Genomic DNA, 17172 nt, shown 5'->3' with positions numbered 1-17172 from the left:
CGCAATCCGAGGTTCCACTGTATGTACAACCAGTGACCTCTAGTGGTTACAAAACTTATAACACACACACACACATATATATATAAATCAAGCGAAGTCCATTAATCCAGTGATATCTTCTGTGAAACACACAATCCAACGGTGAATGATAACAAATGAGTGACTTAACACCACGTGGACCCCCCACCAGTCACACTATGCGCTCACCTCCCAGAGCGGCCCCCAATTGGACCAAGCAGCACCTTCCCCTTTGGGGTCTCAATCCAGGGTTTTTTAGCTCTCAATAGTGAACTCCTGCAAGCGTGATCTCTCATATAGGATGGCAACATAAGGGTAAAAAAGGAACTAGCATAGTTGTCTGACATTTATATGTGTTATATGTTTTGTAACCACTAGAGGTCACTGGTTGTACATATTAATGTTATTGTGATATATGTGTTATAATTTGTTTACCCACTAGAGGTCACTTTCATTGTGATATACAGCATTTCATATATTTTTGGTGTCATATGCAATACTCCCACTAGGGGTCACTACTTTATTTTTGTATTTACATCACATTTTTGGGAAAAGAGGGAGCGCTTCACATATTTTTCTTTTAAGACCTCGCAGTTGCTGGTGAGCAGCCTCCAGGACCAGCGGCGGATTGACAACTCATGGGGCCCCCGGGCAATAGAAGACTATAGGGGCCCCGGGCTTACAGATGGCCACCATGCAGGGGGCAGTGCAGAGGCAGGGCAGTTAAAATCTCTGGATTTTCACATCAAAAGCATGTCGGTTTCAGACATATCAGGGACAGATGTAAAAAAAACACAGATTTTGACATACTGTCCCTGGTTTTATTGAGTCTGGTAACCCTGATGGGGCCCCCTAGTGGCATGGGTCCCTCGGACAGTGCCCGAGAGCCCCAATGGTCAGTCCGCCCCTGTCCAGGACCACAAACCACCTATCCCGTCAAAGCACATCCGCATAAGGATCAGTGCTCCTATATCACAAAGATGTCCGAATACACATATCAGAGCTGCAGTCTATAGCCTGCAGGATGGATCGAGCAGGGAAAATCCAATAGGGCAGTTGTACAAAATTTGATTGGTCGATGGACTTATTTTTTGGAAAAGAGGGAGCACTTCACATATTATTCTTTTTACTCTGGTCTGCTAATAACAATTGGTGTTGAGAAGCAACCTCTTTAGATTTAATATATAGCACTAACTTTTTTATTAGTAGCACAGAAGTACATTTCCTTTTAACTGTGGGGTCTTGCTGGACCCCCAGAGGGGTTTGTTTGCGTTTTTAAAGGATGGGAGCGCCACACTAGCTTGTACAGACTTGTAAAAGATTTTTATTTTGGAACAGCCGACGCGTTTCGGGGGCTTCATCAGAGCTAAAAAAACAGGATGATGCAGGTGATTGGATTGGAAAGGCCCTGTAGGAAAGTCTCCCTACTGTCAGAATGCTATAACTCCGTGGAAACCCCCATCCACCTCAAGTGTGTGGATGGGGGAAATCAGGTCAGTTTTTCTCGTTCTGCTGCATTACTTACAAGATCAACAGGGTTTTTGCACTTATAAAACAAACAAAATAAAATAATTTGAATAGAAGAGACAAAAAAGGTCCTATGCGCCGTACATTTCTGCAAGACCCCGGAGATATGTGAAATGACAGTCTGAGCCCGGGCTCCAGCCAAGCCACGCCCCCAACATATTTAACTCCGCCCCCGAGCTTAATCATTGATCCCCATGATTAAGCCCTGAGGGTGGAGTGAAATGCGTTGGGGGTGTGGCTTGGCTGGAGCCCGGACTGAATCTGTCATTTCACATATCCACAGGGTCTTGTAGCGACGTGGGGCGCATAGGATCTTTTATCATTGGAGTTCAGATGGGCTCTGTCAGTTGTGGCCTATCTATTAGGGGCGCCCGGGCGTCACCCCCTCTATCCATGCCACCCCCTATATGAATAATAGATAGATTCATGCATAGCCTGAATTACAACAGAGTTTTTTTTTTTAAGAACCTGATTAAATCCATATGACCGTTTTTCAGGTTCTAAAAAATGAAGTTTTTAAGGGTCTAGAAAAAAAACGACGGGCCAGATTCTCCAAGAATTTGCGGCGGCATCGCGTAAGCTATTTACACTACGCCGCCTCAACTTACTGGAGCAAGTGCCGTATTCCTCAAGCACTTGCTCCGTACTTTGCGACCGCGTAGTGTAAAAGGCCCGGCGTATCCCCGCGTAGTTCAAAGGGGGCGGCTTGTATTTCAATTAAGCGCGCCCCCGTGTCGATCGAACTGCGCATGCGCCGGGCTTAAGATGGCCCAGTGCGCATGCTCCAGTTCTCGACGGAAAACGTCAATGACGCCGACGTGTGCGTCATTGACGTAAAGTCGTATTCAAGAACGACTTACAAAAACGACATACCCGACGGGAAAAGACGACGCGGACCCGACACCATACTTAACATGGCATACGTCGGACTGGCGTAAGGTTACCCCTCATATAGCAGGGGTAACCTTACGCAAACGACGTAAGCGACGGCTACGCGACTTCGTTGGGGAATCGGCGTATCAGGCTCATTTCGATAAACAAATGAGACCTGAATGTAAACGCCACCTAGCGGCCGGCGGCGAATTACATTTAAGATCCGACAGTGTAAGTGACTTACACCTGTCGGATCTTCAGCGTATCTATGCGAAAATGATTCTAGGAATCACTCGCAAAGATACGCGGGTCAAAAAACAGAGATACGACGGTGTTTCCTGAGATACTCCATCGTAACTCTTCTGAGAATCTGGCCCGACGTTTTTTTCAACCCGATCATTAAACCGGCCTTGCCTACACACGATTGTGAAAAAAAAAAAATGCTCTAGCAAAGCGCGGTGACGTACAACACGTACGACGGCACTATAAAGGGGAAGTTCCATGCGGATGGCGCCACCCTTTGGGCTGCTTTAGCTGATTCCGTGTTAGTAAAAGACGATTCGTGCTTTTCAGTCTGTTACAGCGTGATGAATGTGCTTACTCCATTACGAACGCTAGTTTTACCAGAACCAGCGCTCCCGTCTCATAACTTGCTTCTGAGCATGTGCGTTTTTTTCACGTCGTTAAAGCCCACACACGACCATTTTTTACAACCTTAAAAACGACAACGTTAAACGTCGTGAAAAAATAGAGCATGTTCGGAAAAAAAAATTGGCCATTTTTTAGATCTTAAAAAATGCTCTGGAGCCCACACACGATTGTTTTTAATGACATAAAAAAAAAATGTAATTTTTTAGAACCCGAAAAACGGTCCTGTGTACGCGGCATTAGGCTTTAATGGGCTTCAAAATAGGGTGGGCTCGGGGGACACAGAGCATTGCGTCCAGAGTCCACCCAGGTGTTACAACAGCGAAAAGAATATTCACTGTTGTAACACTGATCCTCAATTCGCCTAATCGGACGCAGGTCTGAGACACTTTTTCCGATTGGCCGAAAAGGGAAGACTCCCGATTGGCCACCAGGGAGGAGGGAGGATACGGAAGCCGTGGAGAGCAGAGGAAGGGAATGCTGTTGCCGCCGCCACCGCCGCTGAGCAAGGGAAGCCGCCGGGGAAGCACTGCATAGATGGGGTAAGAGCACCATACTAGCCCGCTGGCCGACCAACGGGGGGGGGGCGGGGTCTACTATTTAAAGCCCCGCCCCCACAAAAAAGTTACCATAGGCTGCCACTGGGCTCTGTCCTTGCCAGCACTCCCAGTGTTGTACTACAGGAGAGGACCCGGCTGGAGACTTGAGCCGCACCCCCCTATTTGTTGTCTGGTCACATTTTTTCGAATGGCATACGGTAATTAACAGACCAACAAGGTACAAATAAGAGAAGTTCATTGTTAGGATTTTCATACGCTTTGAAGACAAAATAATCTAAAAATTTATTTTTATCTCTTCATTCTTGGACCAGATATACTGCGAGGAAGACAGCTTCTGCACACTACGTACAAGATGTTCATGGCAGCGGCGGGAGTGGAGGGTGAGTTGTGTTTATTTCCCGAGGTTATGAGCAGGGCCGGATTTGCTCTCCCTGCCGCCCCAAGGCCAGGTTCCACAATGCACCCCCTCCCCGCCAACCAAACCCCCGCCCAAATCAATGGAGAATGTGCGGCACGGTTAGTTCAAATGTGTTTTGTTTGTTTTTTTACTTTTTTTTTTTTTTTTTTATTTGTAGCTTGTCGCTTACTTTTTTAAATTTTTGTATCATTTTCTTATTATTTTTCTTATTATTTTTCTTTTTCTTTACTTTTTTATTTTATTAATTTAATTATTATTTATTATTATTTATTTATTTTTTATAAAAAAAAAAAAAATCACCTAACTTGTTTGCTATTACACAGGAGAAAACAATTTCCTGTGTGATAGCAATTGGAGGTGACATGTTCTCTTTATTGACCCTGTCACCTCCAAAACAGGAGTCCTAGCACTGTGCTAGAACTCCTGTCACAGCTGAGATGGGAAGAGCACAGCTCACCCCTCTCACTGTGTACATCGGCAGCAGGGACAGGAGACAGACTCGGTGGCCGGGTGGAGGACGGAGTCCCGAAGACAGAGCCAGCAGAGAGAGGTATGTGGGGTGGGGAGGACTGACGGGAGCACATATTTTACAAGTGATTTCGTCGACATCGCCGCAATCGCTTGTTAACGAGAGAGCGGATTCCCCCATAACTTACCACCCTTAACTGTTTGTTCCGGGCGTCGGGGGACTCCATGCCACTGCCGCCCCTTGGAGCCCTGCCGCCCCAAGGCCTGGCCTCAGTGGCCTTGTGGGAAATCCGGGCCTGGTTATGAGCTTAGATCTTTCTCTTTTCATGGAGTGACGAGTCCGGTTTTCTGTTTTTGGACCTCTTCTTACCTCTTCCTTCTGAATTGGATCCACAAACTTGCAGAGGCCACCTCTGCTGATGCTGTTTTTGATGGGCTATTTTGCAGCTTCTCATGTTAGGGGTCCGACATGTGACTGCCCTGTACTCTCTGTAAAACCTTTTCACATTTAACCACTTAAGGACCGCCGCACGACGATATCCGTGGGCAGAACGGCACGGCTGGGCATAAGAACGTACAGGTACGTTGCCTTTAACCACTTAAGACCCAGACCAAAATGCAGGTAAAGGACCCAGGCAGTTTTTGCGATTCGGCACTGCGTCGATTTAACTGACAATTGCGCGGTGGTGCGACGTGGCTCCCAAACAAAATTGGCGTTCTTTTTTCCCCACAAATAGAGCTTTCTTTTGGTGGTATTTGATCACCTCTGCGGTTTTTATTTTTTGCGCTATAAACAGAAATAGAGCAACAATTTTGAAAAAAATTCAATATTTTTTCCTTTTTGCTATAATAAATATCCCCCAAAAATACATATAAAAACGTATTTTTCCTCAGTTTAGGCCGATACGTATTCTTCTCCATATTTTTGGTAAAAAAAAATCGCAATAAGCGATGACCGTGACATTATGGCGGACACATCGGACAATTTTGACACATTTTTGGGACAATTGTCATTTTCACAGCAAAAAATGCTATAAAAATGCATTGTTTACTGGGAAAATGTCAATTGCAGTTTGGGAGTTAACCACTAGGGGGCGCTGAAGGGGTTAAGTGTGACCTCATATGTGTTTCTAACTGTAGGGGGCGGGGCTTGACGTGTGACATCTTTGATCGTCTTTCCCTATATCAGGGAACACACGATCAATGACAGCGCCACAGTGAAGAACGGGGAAGCTGTGTTTACACACAGCTCTCCTCGTTCTTCAGCTCCGGGGACCGATCGCGGGACTCCAGCGGCGATTGGGTCTGCGGGTCTAGCGGCTGCGGTCACGGAGCTTTGGACCGGGTCGCGGGTGCGCGCCCACGACCCACGGCTGGGCACTTAAAGAGGACGTACAGGTACGTGCTTGTGCCCAGCCGTGTCATTCTGCCGATGTATATGTGCAGGAGGCGGTCCTTAAGTGGTTAAGAGTCCAGCCGTGGGTCGCGCGTTCGCGACCCGGTCCTGAGCTCCGTGACCACACACACGGGACCTGCGGACCCGATCGCCGCCGGTGTCCCGCGATCAGGTCACAGAGCTGAAGAACAGGAAGTGTAAACAAACCTTTCCCTGTTCTTCCTAGTGAGAGTGTCACTGTTTGTCTGTTCCCTGTCATAGGGAACAAGATCAGTGACGTCACACACTAATCGCCCCCTAACAGTTAGAATCACTCACTAGGAAACACTTAACCCCTTCAGTGCCCCCTACAGTTTAACCCCTTTACTGCCAGTGTAATTTTCACAGTAATCAGTGCATTTTTATAGTACTGATCGCTGTAAAAATAACAATGGTCCCAAAATAGTGTCAAAAGTGTCCGATGCGTCCGCCATAATGTCGCAGTCATGATAAAAATCGCTGATCGCCGCCATTACTAGTAAAAATAAACTAATAATAATAAAAATGCCATAAAACCATCCCCTATTTTGTAGACACTATAACTTTTTCGCAAACCAATCAATAAACCCTTATTGCGTTTTTTTTTTACAAAAAATATGTAGAAGAATACGTATCAGCCTAAACTGAGGGAAAAAAAAATTTTGGGGGGATATTTCTTGTAGCAAAAATTATTGCATTTTTCTCAAAATTGTTGCTCTTTTTTTGTTTATAGCGCAAAAAATAAAAACCGCAGAGGTGATCAAATACCACCAAAAGAAAGCTCTATTTGTGGGAAAAAAGGACGTCAATTTTGTTTGGGAACCACGTCGCACGACCACGCAATTGTCAGTTAAAGAGACGCAGTGACGAATCGCAAAAAGTGGCCTGGTCCTTTAGCTACAAATTGGTCCGGGGTTTAAGTGGTTAATTTATTCAGCAGTACAGATCCTACCCTTGCCTTTAATTTCTTTTGTTTTTTCAGTTGTTGTGGTCCTGACAAGCAGGGCCGATCCTAGGCAGGGTGCACAGGGTGCATTGCACCCAGGCGCCTGCAGAGGTGGGGGCGCCGAACATCTAACAGACTCTCTAACAGAAGCCCTCTCTGTGTCCATCACAGAGGCCCCCCTCCAGGTCCCAATAAAGTACTCTGCTTCTCTTCCTGTATTTTGTTTATTGTTAAGAGATCATGTAAGGATCCCAGGTTAATGAAGACTTCGTGGGGGAGCATCTCTGTGGTTGAGTCATTGCCATATAAACATTTGTAAAGGGGAGGAGTTAGTAAAATGACAACGCCCATGTGGGGGCGCCAGAAATATTTCTGCACCCAGGCGCCTGTGACCCTAGGATTGGCCCTGCTGACAAGCATACTCCTCCTTACACTGCTTGCTACCACTGAGGAACCAATGCCTAGAGCAGGAGCCAAGCCAATATGGGAGAAGCTCCTTTTTGTAGTGTCCAACCTCTAATGCCATGTACACACGATCGTGTGTAGGCTCCAGAGCATTTTTCCTCGACAAGAAAAATGGCCAATAAAAATTTAGAACCTGCTCTATTTTTTCTCGTTGTTTTTCACATCGTCATTTTTTCTCATCGTGAAAAACGGTCGTGTGTACGCTTTAACGACGGGGAAAAAAACGTGCATGCTCAGAAGCAAGTTATGAGAAGGGAAATTTGCATAATCAGCCCAAAGAGTGGCGCCATTCGAATGGAACTTCCCCCTTTATAGTGCCGTTGTACGTCACCGCGCTTTGCTCGAGCATTTTTTATCACGATCGTGTGTATGCAAGGCAGGCTTGACAAGAATCACGTCGAGAAAAACGTTGTTTTTTTCCATGACCTGAAAAACGGTCGTGTGTACGCGGCTTTAGGCAGTGTTTCTCAACTCCAGTCCTCAAGGCACCCCAACAAGTCATGTTTTCAGGATTTCCCTAAGATGAAACTTGGCTTGTCACCAGTGAGGAACCAATGCCTAGAGCAGGAGCCCGGCCAATATGAGAGAAACACCTTTTTGTGTCCCACCTCTTTGGCCGCGTACACACGGTCGGTCCATCCGATGAGAACGGTTAACCGATGAAGCTGACTGATGGTCTGATGTGCCTACACACCATCAGTTAAAAAAATGATCGAGTCCAACGCGGTGACGTAAAACAGAACAACGTGCTGAGAAAAATGAAGTTCAATGCTTCCAAGCATGCGTCGACTTGATTCTGAGCATGCGCGGGTTTTTAACCGATGCTTTTGCATACTAACCGTCGGTTTTGATCTATCGGTTAGGCGTCCATCGGTTCAATTTTAAAGCAAGTTTAAAAAATTTTGACCGGAGAATAACTGACCGATGGGCCCACACACGATCGGTTTGGACCAATGAAACTGACCTTCCGTCCGTTTTCATCGGTTTTGACCAACCGTGTGTACAAGGCCTTAGGGGGCTATTTATGAAAGTTTAAAGTGCACTTGAAATTGCACTGAACTTGAAAGTGCAACCGCTGTAAATCTGAGGGGAAGATCTGAAATGAGGGGAAGCTCTGCTGATTTTATTATCCAATCATGTGCAAGCTAAAAATGCTGTTTTTTATTTTCCTTGCATGTCCCCCTCGGATCTACAGCGACTGCACTTCCAAGTGCACTTTCAGTGCAATTTAAAGTCCCTTTGCACTTGTAGATTACACTTGTAGTGCAAAGTGGATTTGCCTTTCGTAAATAACCCCCAGTGTGTTTTTTTCAAAATTATCTCTGTTCTTTTGTTTTTAGCACAAAAAATAAAAACCGCAGAGGTGATCAAATACCACCAAAAGAAAGCTCTATTTGTAGGAAAAAAAGGACATCAATTTTGTTTGGGTACACCGTTGCACGATCGCGCAATTGTCAGTTAAAGCGACGCAGTGCCGTATCGCAAAAAATGGCCGGGTCATTGAGCAGCCAAATCTTCCGGGGCTGAAGTGGTTAAGCACCAGCAGTTTACAAACGATTTAATGGAAAGTGATTAAGCCCGATCGCCGCTGTCCAGTTAGGCAGACGATCCGGGGTGAAGCAGTTAGCCATGACTAAGCACTGATCGCAGTGCGAAACGCGTAGGCTGTATTCCAACCTTTGCTGTTATTTTTAGTGCATTTTCCATCCAATTTTTTAAAATAAAGACAACCTGAGGTTTTTTTTTGGAAGTGCGGCTGTCTATCCTTTCAGTTTCTACAGGGTGTCGTGTAATGTGTATGTAAATCACAAGACTGGCAGAGCAGAATTATACCTATACACCCGCACACACATTTATTATGGTCATACTTGGTATATAACATCCTCTGTCTCTTCCTAGTCCTCAGCTTGGTGTTCTTCTGTATATACTGGGGTCAGTACGCACAGGACGGAGTGGGCAGTCCCAGCATCAAAGTGCTAGGTCAGTGCAAGAGTACGCATGTATGTGTGTTTGCAGTATATTATTTCATATATACGCCTGATTTTATTTATTTTTCCTTCTAGCCAAGCTGCTTTTCTCCGCCAGTTTCCTTATCTTCCTGCTCATGCTGATTCTCCTTGGAAAAGGATTTACAGTGACAAGGTATACAGACCACCTGCCAGCAAGATGCATCACAGCGCAGTATATCACCGCCTTCACCGGCATCATCTCCATTGCCCCCAGCACAGGCCCAGATTGAAAAATAATTTTTTAAAGCGTTATTCCACCTTCATTCTATGTGTGTACAGTGCACTGCAGGGCGCCGGACTAATAAAAATCCAATAAAGAGATTGTAAACCAGCTGTAGGAAGAAGATGTGGTGCTACATCTTTTTTTTTTAATAAACCCCCTGAAGAAGCCCATGGTGGCGAAACATGTCGGGATAATCGTCCAATTAATAATCGCCCAAAAAACTTTTCTGAGTGAACATTGCCCGGATTTTAAAGCGGAGTTCCGGCCACAATTTCACTTTTTAAATATAAATACCCCTGTAATACACAAGCTTAATGTATTCTAGTAAAGTTAGTCTGTAAACTAAGGTCCGTTTTGTTAGGTTGTTACAGCATTTAGACACTTTATAAAATAGAAATTGACTGGGGCCATCTTAAGTGTGGGCATCATGAAGCCAGACTGTATGACTTCCTGGATTTCAGCCTTGCAGACCTCGCACATGCTCAGTGCTGCACAAGCAGTGTCAGATCAGGTTTCAGCACCTGTACTGTCCAAGTCACATGATTCTTCAAGACTGGGGAGTGCACAGACTCCTGGAAAGTTACACCCACTACATTCCCAGGAGTCTGTGCGGTGTAGGTTAGGAAGCATTAAGCACCTAGGTGCAGGAAGAGGGAAGATTAACTATTCTGCCTAGCAACAACACTTTGAAGGCATCTAAAAAAAAAAAAAAATTCTTAAAGGACTAATGACATTTTTTTAAAACTACTGATGTAATGTTATATTTATGGGTGGAACTCCACTTTAACAAACTTTTTTGCAGATTCCTACCATTTGTTATTAACCGGTTAAGACCCGGACCATTATGCAGGTTAAGGACCTGGCCCCTTTTTGCGATTCGGCACTGCGTCGGTTTAACTGACAATTGCGCGGTCGTGCGACGTGGCCCCCAAACAAAAATTGGCATCCTTTTTTTGCCACAAATAGAGCTTTTGTGGTGGTATTTGATCACCTCTGCTGTTTTTTTTTTTTTGCGCTATAAACAAAAATAGAGCGATAATTAAAAAAAAAAAACATTTTTTACTTTTTGCCATAATAAATATCCCCAAAATATATATATATATAAAAAAAAATCCTCAGTTTAGGCCAATACGTATTGTTCTACATATTTTTAGTAAAAAAAAATCGAAATAAGCATTTATTGATTGGTTTACAAAATAGGGGTTAGTTTTATGGCATTTTTATTACAATTTTTTTTTTTTTACTAATGGCGGCGATCAGCGATTTTTTTCATGACTGCGACATTATGGCGGACACATCGGACACTTTTCTGGGACCATTGCCATTTTCACAGCAAAAAGTGCTATAAAAATGCACTGATTACTGTGAAAATGACAATGGCAGTGAAGGGGTTAACCACTAGGGGGCGCTAAGGGCTCTTTCACACGGAGCGGACCGTTTCCGGGTCCGCTCCGTGTGTCTCCGTCGGCTCAGCGGGGATCCCCGCTCAGCTGTCGCGGATAGGGCGGTCCCCGCACACAGTGCAGGGACCACCCTGTCTCTGCTCCGCTGTCCCCTATGGGGAACCTGATGCAGACGGACCGTCTGTCAGTCTGCATCAGTTCCGCTCCGCCGAACGGAAGAAAAACAGGGTTTCTTCCGTTCGGAAAAGCGTATCCCGACTGACGCGGACGCTAGCGGATGCTCCATCCGCTAACGGACGCGTCCCCATAGGGATTCATTACAAGTCCGTTAACGGACTTGTAATGAACGGACAGACGGAGCGGACGTCTGAAAGGGGCCTAAGGGGTTAAGTGTGCCCTAAGGGAGTGATTCTTACTGTAGGGGGCGGGGCTGGACATGTGTCGTCACTGATTAAAATATGTTATTCTTTTCTGCAGTGCTTGATACAATGTTGCAAGAAGCAGTTGCTAATGTTAACTGTTCACTTCCTGATATATATATGCAGCTGCACAACAGGATCATAGTAAGTTATACAGAACTGATGGAAAAATTAGATTTGACCTGTTTTTGATGGGAATATGGGTAGAATAATTATATGCATATTCTTATCAGAAATCTGTTAAATATGTTCCTATGTATGTGTAAATTCCACCCATAATCCCCATGTAGAAAAATAATTATGTGTATATTCTTATCAGAAATGGGCATAGGCGTGCGCACAGGGTGTGCCAGGTGTGCCCAGGCACACCCTAATCGCCCTGTGCAGAACAGATTCCCCCTTCTGACCTGGCTCCCTCCTTCCCCCCACAGTACTGCCGACTTCCCTCCTCTCCCACCGGTTGTTACTTTGAAAGTTTTAGGATGAGTGGGGGAAGGGGCCAGTAAATATGCCATTAACTGGCCCCTTCCCTTTCTGAAAAAACATTGTGAGTGATCGGTAGAGTGTGTTTGAGCTTTGGGGTGCACACCCTAATGCCAAAGGCTGCGCACACCTATGGAAATGGGTTTAATATGTTCCTAGGTATGTTTAACTACAATATTTCACCCATAATCCCCATTATAAAATAATAATTCTACCCATATTCCCCATGTAGAAAAATAATTATGTGTATATTCTTATCAGAAATAGGTTAAATATATTCCTATGTATGTTTAACTACAATATTCCACCCATAATCTCCATGTAGAAAAATAATTATATGCATATTATTATCAGTAATAGGTTAAATATGTTCATTGTTAGGTGTTAACATGATATTCCTCCCATAATCCCCATTAGAAATAATAATTCTACCCATCAAAAACAGGTCAAATGTCATTTTTCCATTTGTTCTGTATAATTGACCATGATCCTGTTGTACAGCTGCATAAACATCAGCAAGTCCACAGTTAAACATTAGCAACTGCTTCATGCAACATTGTATCAAGCGCTGTAGAAGAGAAGAACATATTTTGAGAAACAACAGAGTCATTACCATATATATATGTATAAAGTGCACTGACATCTAGTGAGAGTTCTGAGTATTGCAGCCAATAATCCAATCATCCCATCATCCCACTATGCAATTTAGTACGTCCCAGTGCACTGTACACACATAGAACGATTTATTTTTAAATAAATGATAATATGACTAACATTTTTTAACTTTTAGGCCTCGTACACACGACCGAACATGTCCGCTGAAACTGGTCCGGCGGACCAGTTTCCGCGGACATGTTCGGTCGTGTGTAGGACAATTTTCCGGCCGACCGGACAGGTTTCCAGCAGACAAGTGTTTCTTAGCATGCTGTACACACCATCAGACCAAATTTGCTGCGGACAGACGACGCGGTGACGACGCTGTTATGACGCGGTGATGTGGCGGCGACGATAACGCGGCGACGTGCGCAAACCCGGAAGTTCAATGCTTCCACGCATTCGTCTAATCGACGTCATGCGTGGGTTCTGGGGCGCATTACGTCGATTCGACGAATGCGTGGAAGCATTGAACTTCCGGGTTTGCGCACGTCGCCGCGTTATCGTCGCCGCCACATCACCGCGTCATAACCGCGTCGTCACCGCGTCATCTGTCCGCGGCAAATTTGGTCTGATGGTGTGTACAGCCATCAGACCAAATGATCCCAGCGGACATGTCCGATGAAAACGGTTCGCGGAATGTTTTCATCGGACATGTCCTGTGGTGTGTACGAGGCCTAAGTTGTTGAAAATGTTAGTCATATTATCATTTATTTAAAAATAAATCGTTCTATGATTCGCTTTCCTATTGGTCAAAACTTTGGGGGGGGGCCTGCCACTGTTCAGATCATTTCCAATACTTTTTACTGAGTCGCCCAGAATATAAAAGCAGGTGAGGAGTTCTAACTTTACTGACTTCATACTTGTCTTGTAACAGCTGTACGTAGCACAACCAAGGATGAGATGACACCCCTGGCACATTTAATGAACAATAATTAGTGACAATGCTGATACTTCTTATTTAGGAGGCCCATTTTAGGAGGAACACAACGTTTTGATGCTAAACACAAGTCACTCATGTCCATGCATCACCAGCCTATCCGCTATTCTGCACGTTACTTTCTTTGGCCTTGTCATTTCAGGGGTCGGATCAGCCACCTCGGTTCGATTAAGCTGTCAGTTTACATGACGCTGTACACGGTTACACACACGGTGCTGTTTATACATGAGGCTCAGGTAAGAACCTTTAAAGTCATAAAGTCAAGTTCTAAATTTCCAGCACCATTTTTTTTTTTTTTTTTTGTGCAAATACAACAAAATGTGTAACTTAAGCAAATATGAATTATAAAGTGACCCTGTCACCACAAAAGGAGTCTTGCCTGTAAAAAAATAATTAAAAAATCCCATCTACTGTATACTTACCTTAAAGTATAACTAAAGGCAAAACATTATGGCCCGAATTCACATACATTGGCGCATATTTATGCCGCCGTAGCATATCTAATATACGCTACACCGACGTAGCGCAGAGAGGCAAGCACCAAATTCACAAAGCACTTGCCTCCCAAACTGCGCTGGGTTCCCTCGGCGTAAGCCGGCGTAGGTGGAAGTGGGCGTGATCCATGGTAATGAGGCGTGACCCCATGAGATTCGACGGATCACTGCCTACGACGTGAACGTAACTTACGCCCAGCCCTATTCACGTACTACGTAAAATACGTTGGCTTGTGTTCCCTTTGCATGGATGCTGCAGAGTTACACCTCCTTTATGGGGCATAACTTTGCGCCGGACGTATGACTTTACGCGCACTGCGTCGGACGTATGTACGTTCGTGAATCGGCATATCTCCCCCATTTGCATATGTGCATAGAAAATCAATGGGAGCGGCAAATGCGCCCAGCGTAAATATGCGCCCACTCTACACCGGCGTAGGCAAGTTACGTTGGTCGTAGGAAGCCTATTTTCAGGCGTATCTTGTGGCTTCACTTCCTGGTTCCCTACTGCGCATTCGCGAGTCGCGATGCGCGTTCTCACTGGTTCCTGCTGACTTCTGGGACCCGTGTGTCTCCCAGAAGACAGCGCGGGGGGGGGCAGAGTAGGACCTATGCCAGGAAGGGGAAGCAAAATACCTGTATTGCACAGGTTTCTGCTCCCCACCCCCCCTGAAAGGTGCCAAATGTGACACCGGAGGGGGGGGATTTCCTCTCGCTTCCTGTTTAATTATCCAAAAAGAAAAAAGTTTTGCCTACAGTGCTATTTAAAAGGTAACCAATGTCTTGAAATGCAGCTTCTATGCATTTTGCAGTATATAAGCAACATGTACATTAAATATGTAAGCTCTGTTAAGCTATTCATGTTTATTACGGTTAAAAGGTTCTTACTTGTCTCTATTGTGTGTTGCTCCCAGTTCTTTGACCCAGCTCAGGTCCTTTACACATATGAGTCCCCTGCTGGCTATGGGAACATTGCTCTACAGTTTCTGGCCTACATATGGTTCTGTTACGCCGTGCTGGTGACCCTCAAACATTTCCCAGAAAAACAGGCCTTCTATGTGCCCTTTTTCGCAGCCTATACTTTGTGGTGAGTATGAGAGTGGATCAAGTGGTGGGAGAGGTGTGGTAGAATTATATCTTGACATACCATGCACTTAAACACAGTGGACTAATGATATATAAAAAATGGACCTAAAGCTAAACAATGGGTTAACCCAGCCATTCTCAAACTGGGTTCCATAAAACTCTAGGCTTCCTCAAGATGTTGCTAGAGGTTCCTTGAGTTGTGGTTGACTGACCTCCTATTTGATGGTAGGGATCGTTCCAAGCCCTTCAACACTTGGCAGAGCCAGTGGCATGGCACCAATGATCTTTTTAGCTGTCTGTAGGGGTGACATTCTGACCACCACTGTAAGGAGGCATTCTTTCCATTGACCTAAAGCCTAAACAATGGGTTAAGCCAGCCATTCTCAAATAGGGCTCCGTAAAACCAGGGCTTTTTCTCAGAGAATAGGTGCAGGAAATTCCCCCCTTTTAAGTCACTGCTTATCTCCACCCCCTACCCGCCTTTGAGCACCGTCCCTTAGTTTCACCCCCTACCCGCCTCTGAGCACCGTCCCTTAGTTCCACCCCCTACCTGCCTCTGAGCACCGTCCCTTAGTTCCACCCCCTACCCGCCTCTGAGCACCGTCCCTTAGTTCCACCCCCTACCCGCCTCTGAGCACCATCCCTTAGTTCCACCCCCCTCCCAGTATCTCCCCTGTTGGAGAATAAAGAACCAAGTATCATTTTGTAGTGATAAGTAATTTGAAAAGCAGTAAAGTAGATCTCTCAGCAACAATAGATTCCCCCAGCAACATTGGACTCCAACAGCAATAGATTTTGGCAACAGTAACAGCAGCCAACCCAGCATCAATAGACTCTTCAGCAGCCAGCATCAATAGACGCCTTCCCTCAACCGTAGATCCCTTCTAGCAACAATTGAACCCCCCCCTAGCAACATAAGCACAACCAGCCATCGATTCCTCATCTGCAACAATAGATCTCCCCAGGAACAATACATTGCCATGCAAAAACAGAGGCCCTTCAGCAGCAATAGATCACTCAGTAGCCAGCAATAATAGACCCCTCCTCAACAGTAGATCTCTTGCTGCAATAATTGACCCCCCAGCTAAATAAGCCCTCTCCTCACAGCAACGATAGATCCCCCACCAGCAACAATAATTGACTTCCCTAGCAATAATAGACCGCCATTAAAAAATAGATCATCTTCGGGAGAAATAGATCCACCAGCAGCCAGCATCAAGGAACCCTTCAGCACACTCCAGCACCCCTTACTATTACATACATTCAGTGCTGGAGGTGCCAGAACTGCGTTATCCCACATTCCCGCTGAAAAAAAAAGCCCTGCTTAGAACCCTAGGGTTCCTCCAGATGTTGCTAGGTGTTTGAGTTTTGGTTGATTCACCTTCCATTTGATGGTATCTACAAAGATTCCAAGCCCTACACCACTTGGCAGAGCCAGTGGCATGGCACCAATAATCTTTTTTTTTTTAGCTGTCTGTAAGGGTGGCATTTTGACCACTACTGTAAGGGTGCATTCTTAACTTTGACCACCAAAGTAAGGATGAATAGGTTTTAGCTGGGTCCTAAAATTATTTCAAGGGTCCCTCTCAGATAAATAGGTAGAAAAAAACTGGATTAACTAGAGCCATGTTGGGAGGTTGAATTTGGGTTCAAGATGAGCTATTTTTTGGCTGTTTGGGCAAAATTTTGGTGTACCGGACATGTGCATTTTTGTTAAGGGGTTAGGCCTGCTTTATAGGACACCTCTACTTAGGAAATATAGAGGAGGCCATTGCTAAACTCTGACTATTCTAGTTGCCTGGATTTCATGCTGAATCTGTGGTTTTAGGCTGCATTCACACCTAGGCGTACAAAATCGCGGCGTTTTGTCCCGCGAATTGCGGCGACAAATTGCGGCGTTTTGTACCGCGATTTGCGGCGACAAAACACCGCGATTGTGAATGCAGCCTCACCCCCTCTATGGAGATGGTTCACATCTCCTATGCCGAACGCCGAAAGCCGCCTGAAAAAAAAGGTCCGGGACTTTTTTTCAGGCGGCAGGCGTACGGCGTTCGGCGTGGAGATGTGAACCATCTCCATAGAGGGCAATGTGTTTTCATCCCTCCAGCGTCTCGGGGCTGCTGC

At 45.3% G+C, this 17172-nt stretch overlaps 1 protein-coding gene across 1 annotated transcript in view; it reads left to right on the top strand.

Moving 5' to 3' along the window:
- Window positions 1-17172, top strand: part of TMEM145 (transmembrane protein 145) — a 117301-nt gene that overhangs the window by 89298 nt on the left and 10831 nt on the right. The window contains exons 8-12 of the mRNA XM_040327292.1: window positions 3938-4006; window positions 9237-9317; window positions 9401-9479; window positions 13611-13704; window positions 14877-15049. Coding sequence (XP_040183226.1) covers window positions 3938-4006; window positions 9237-9317; window positions 9401-9479; window positions 13611-13704; window positions 14877-15049 — 496 coding nt within the window. The remainder of the gene's footprint in view (window positions 1-3937; window positions 4007-9236; window positions 9318-9400; window positions 9480-13610; window positions 13705-14876; window positions 15050-17172) is intronic.

The sequence above is a fragment of the Rana temporaria genome, chromosome 10 (genome assembly GCF_905171775.1).
Source record: "Rana temporaria chromosome 10, aRanTem1.1, whole genome shotgun sequence".
Taxonomy (NCBI): domain Eukaryota; kingdom Metazoa; phylum Chordata; class Amphibia; order Anura; family Ranidae; genus Rana; species Rana temporaria.
Note: the sequence above shows the minus strand (reverse complement) of the source record. Positions and strands in the feature narration are given on the sequence as shown.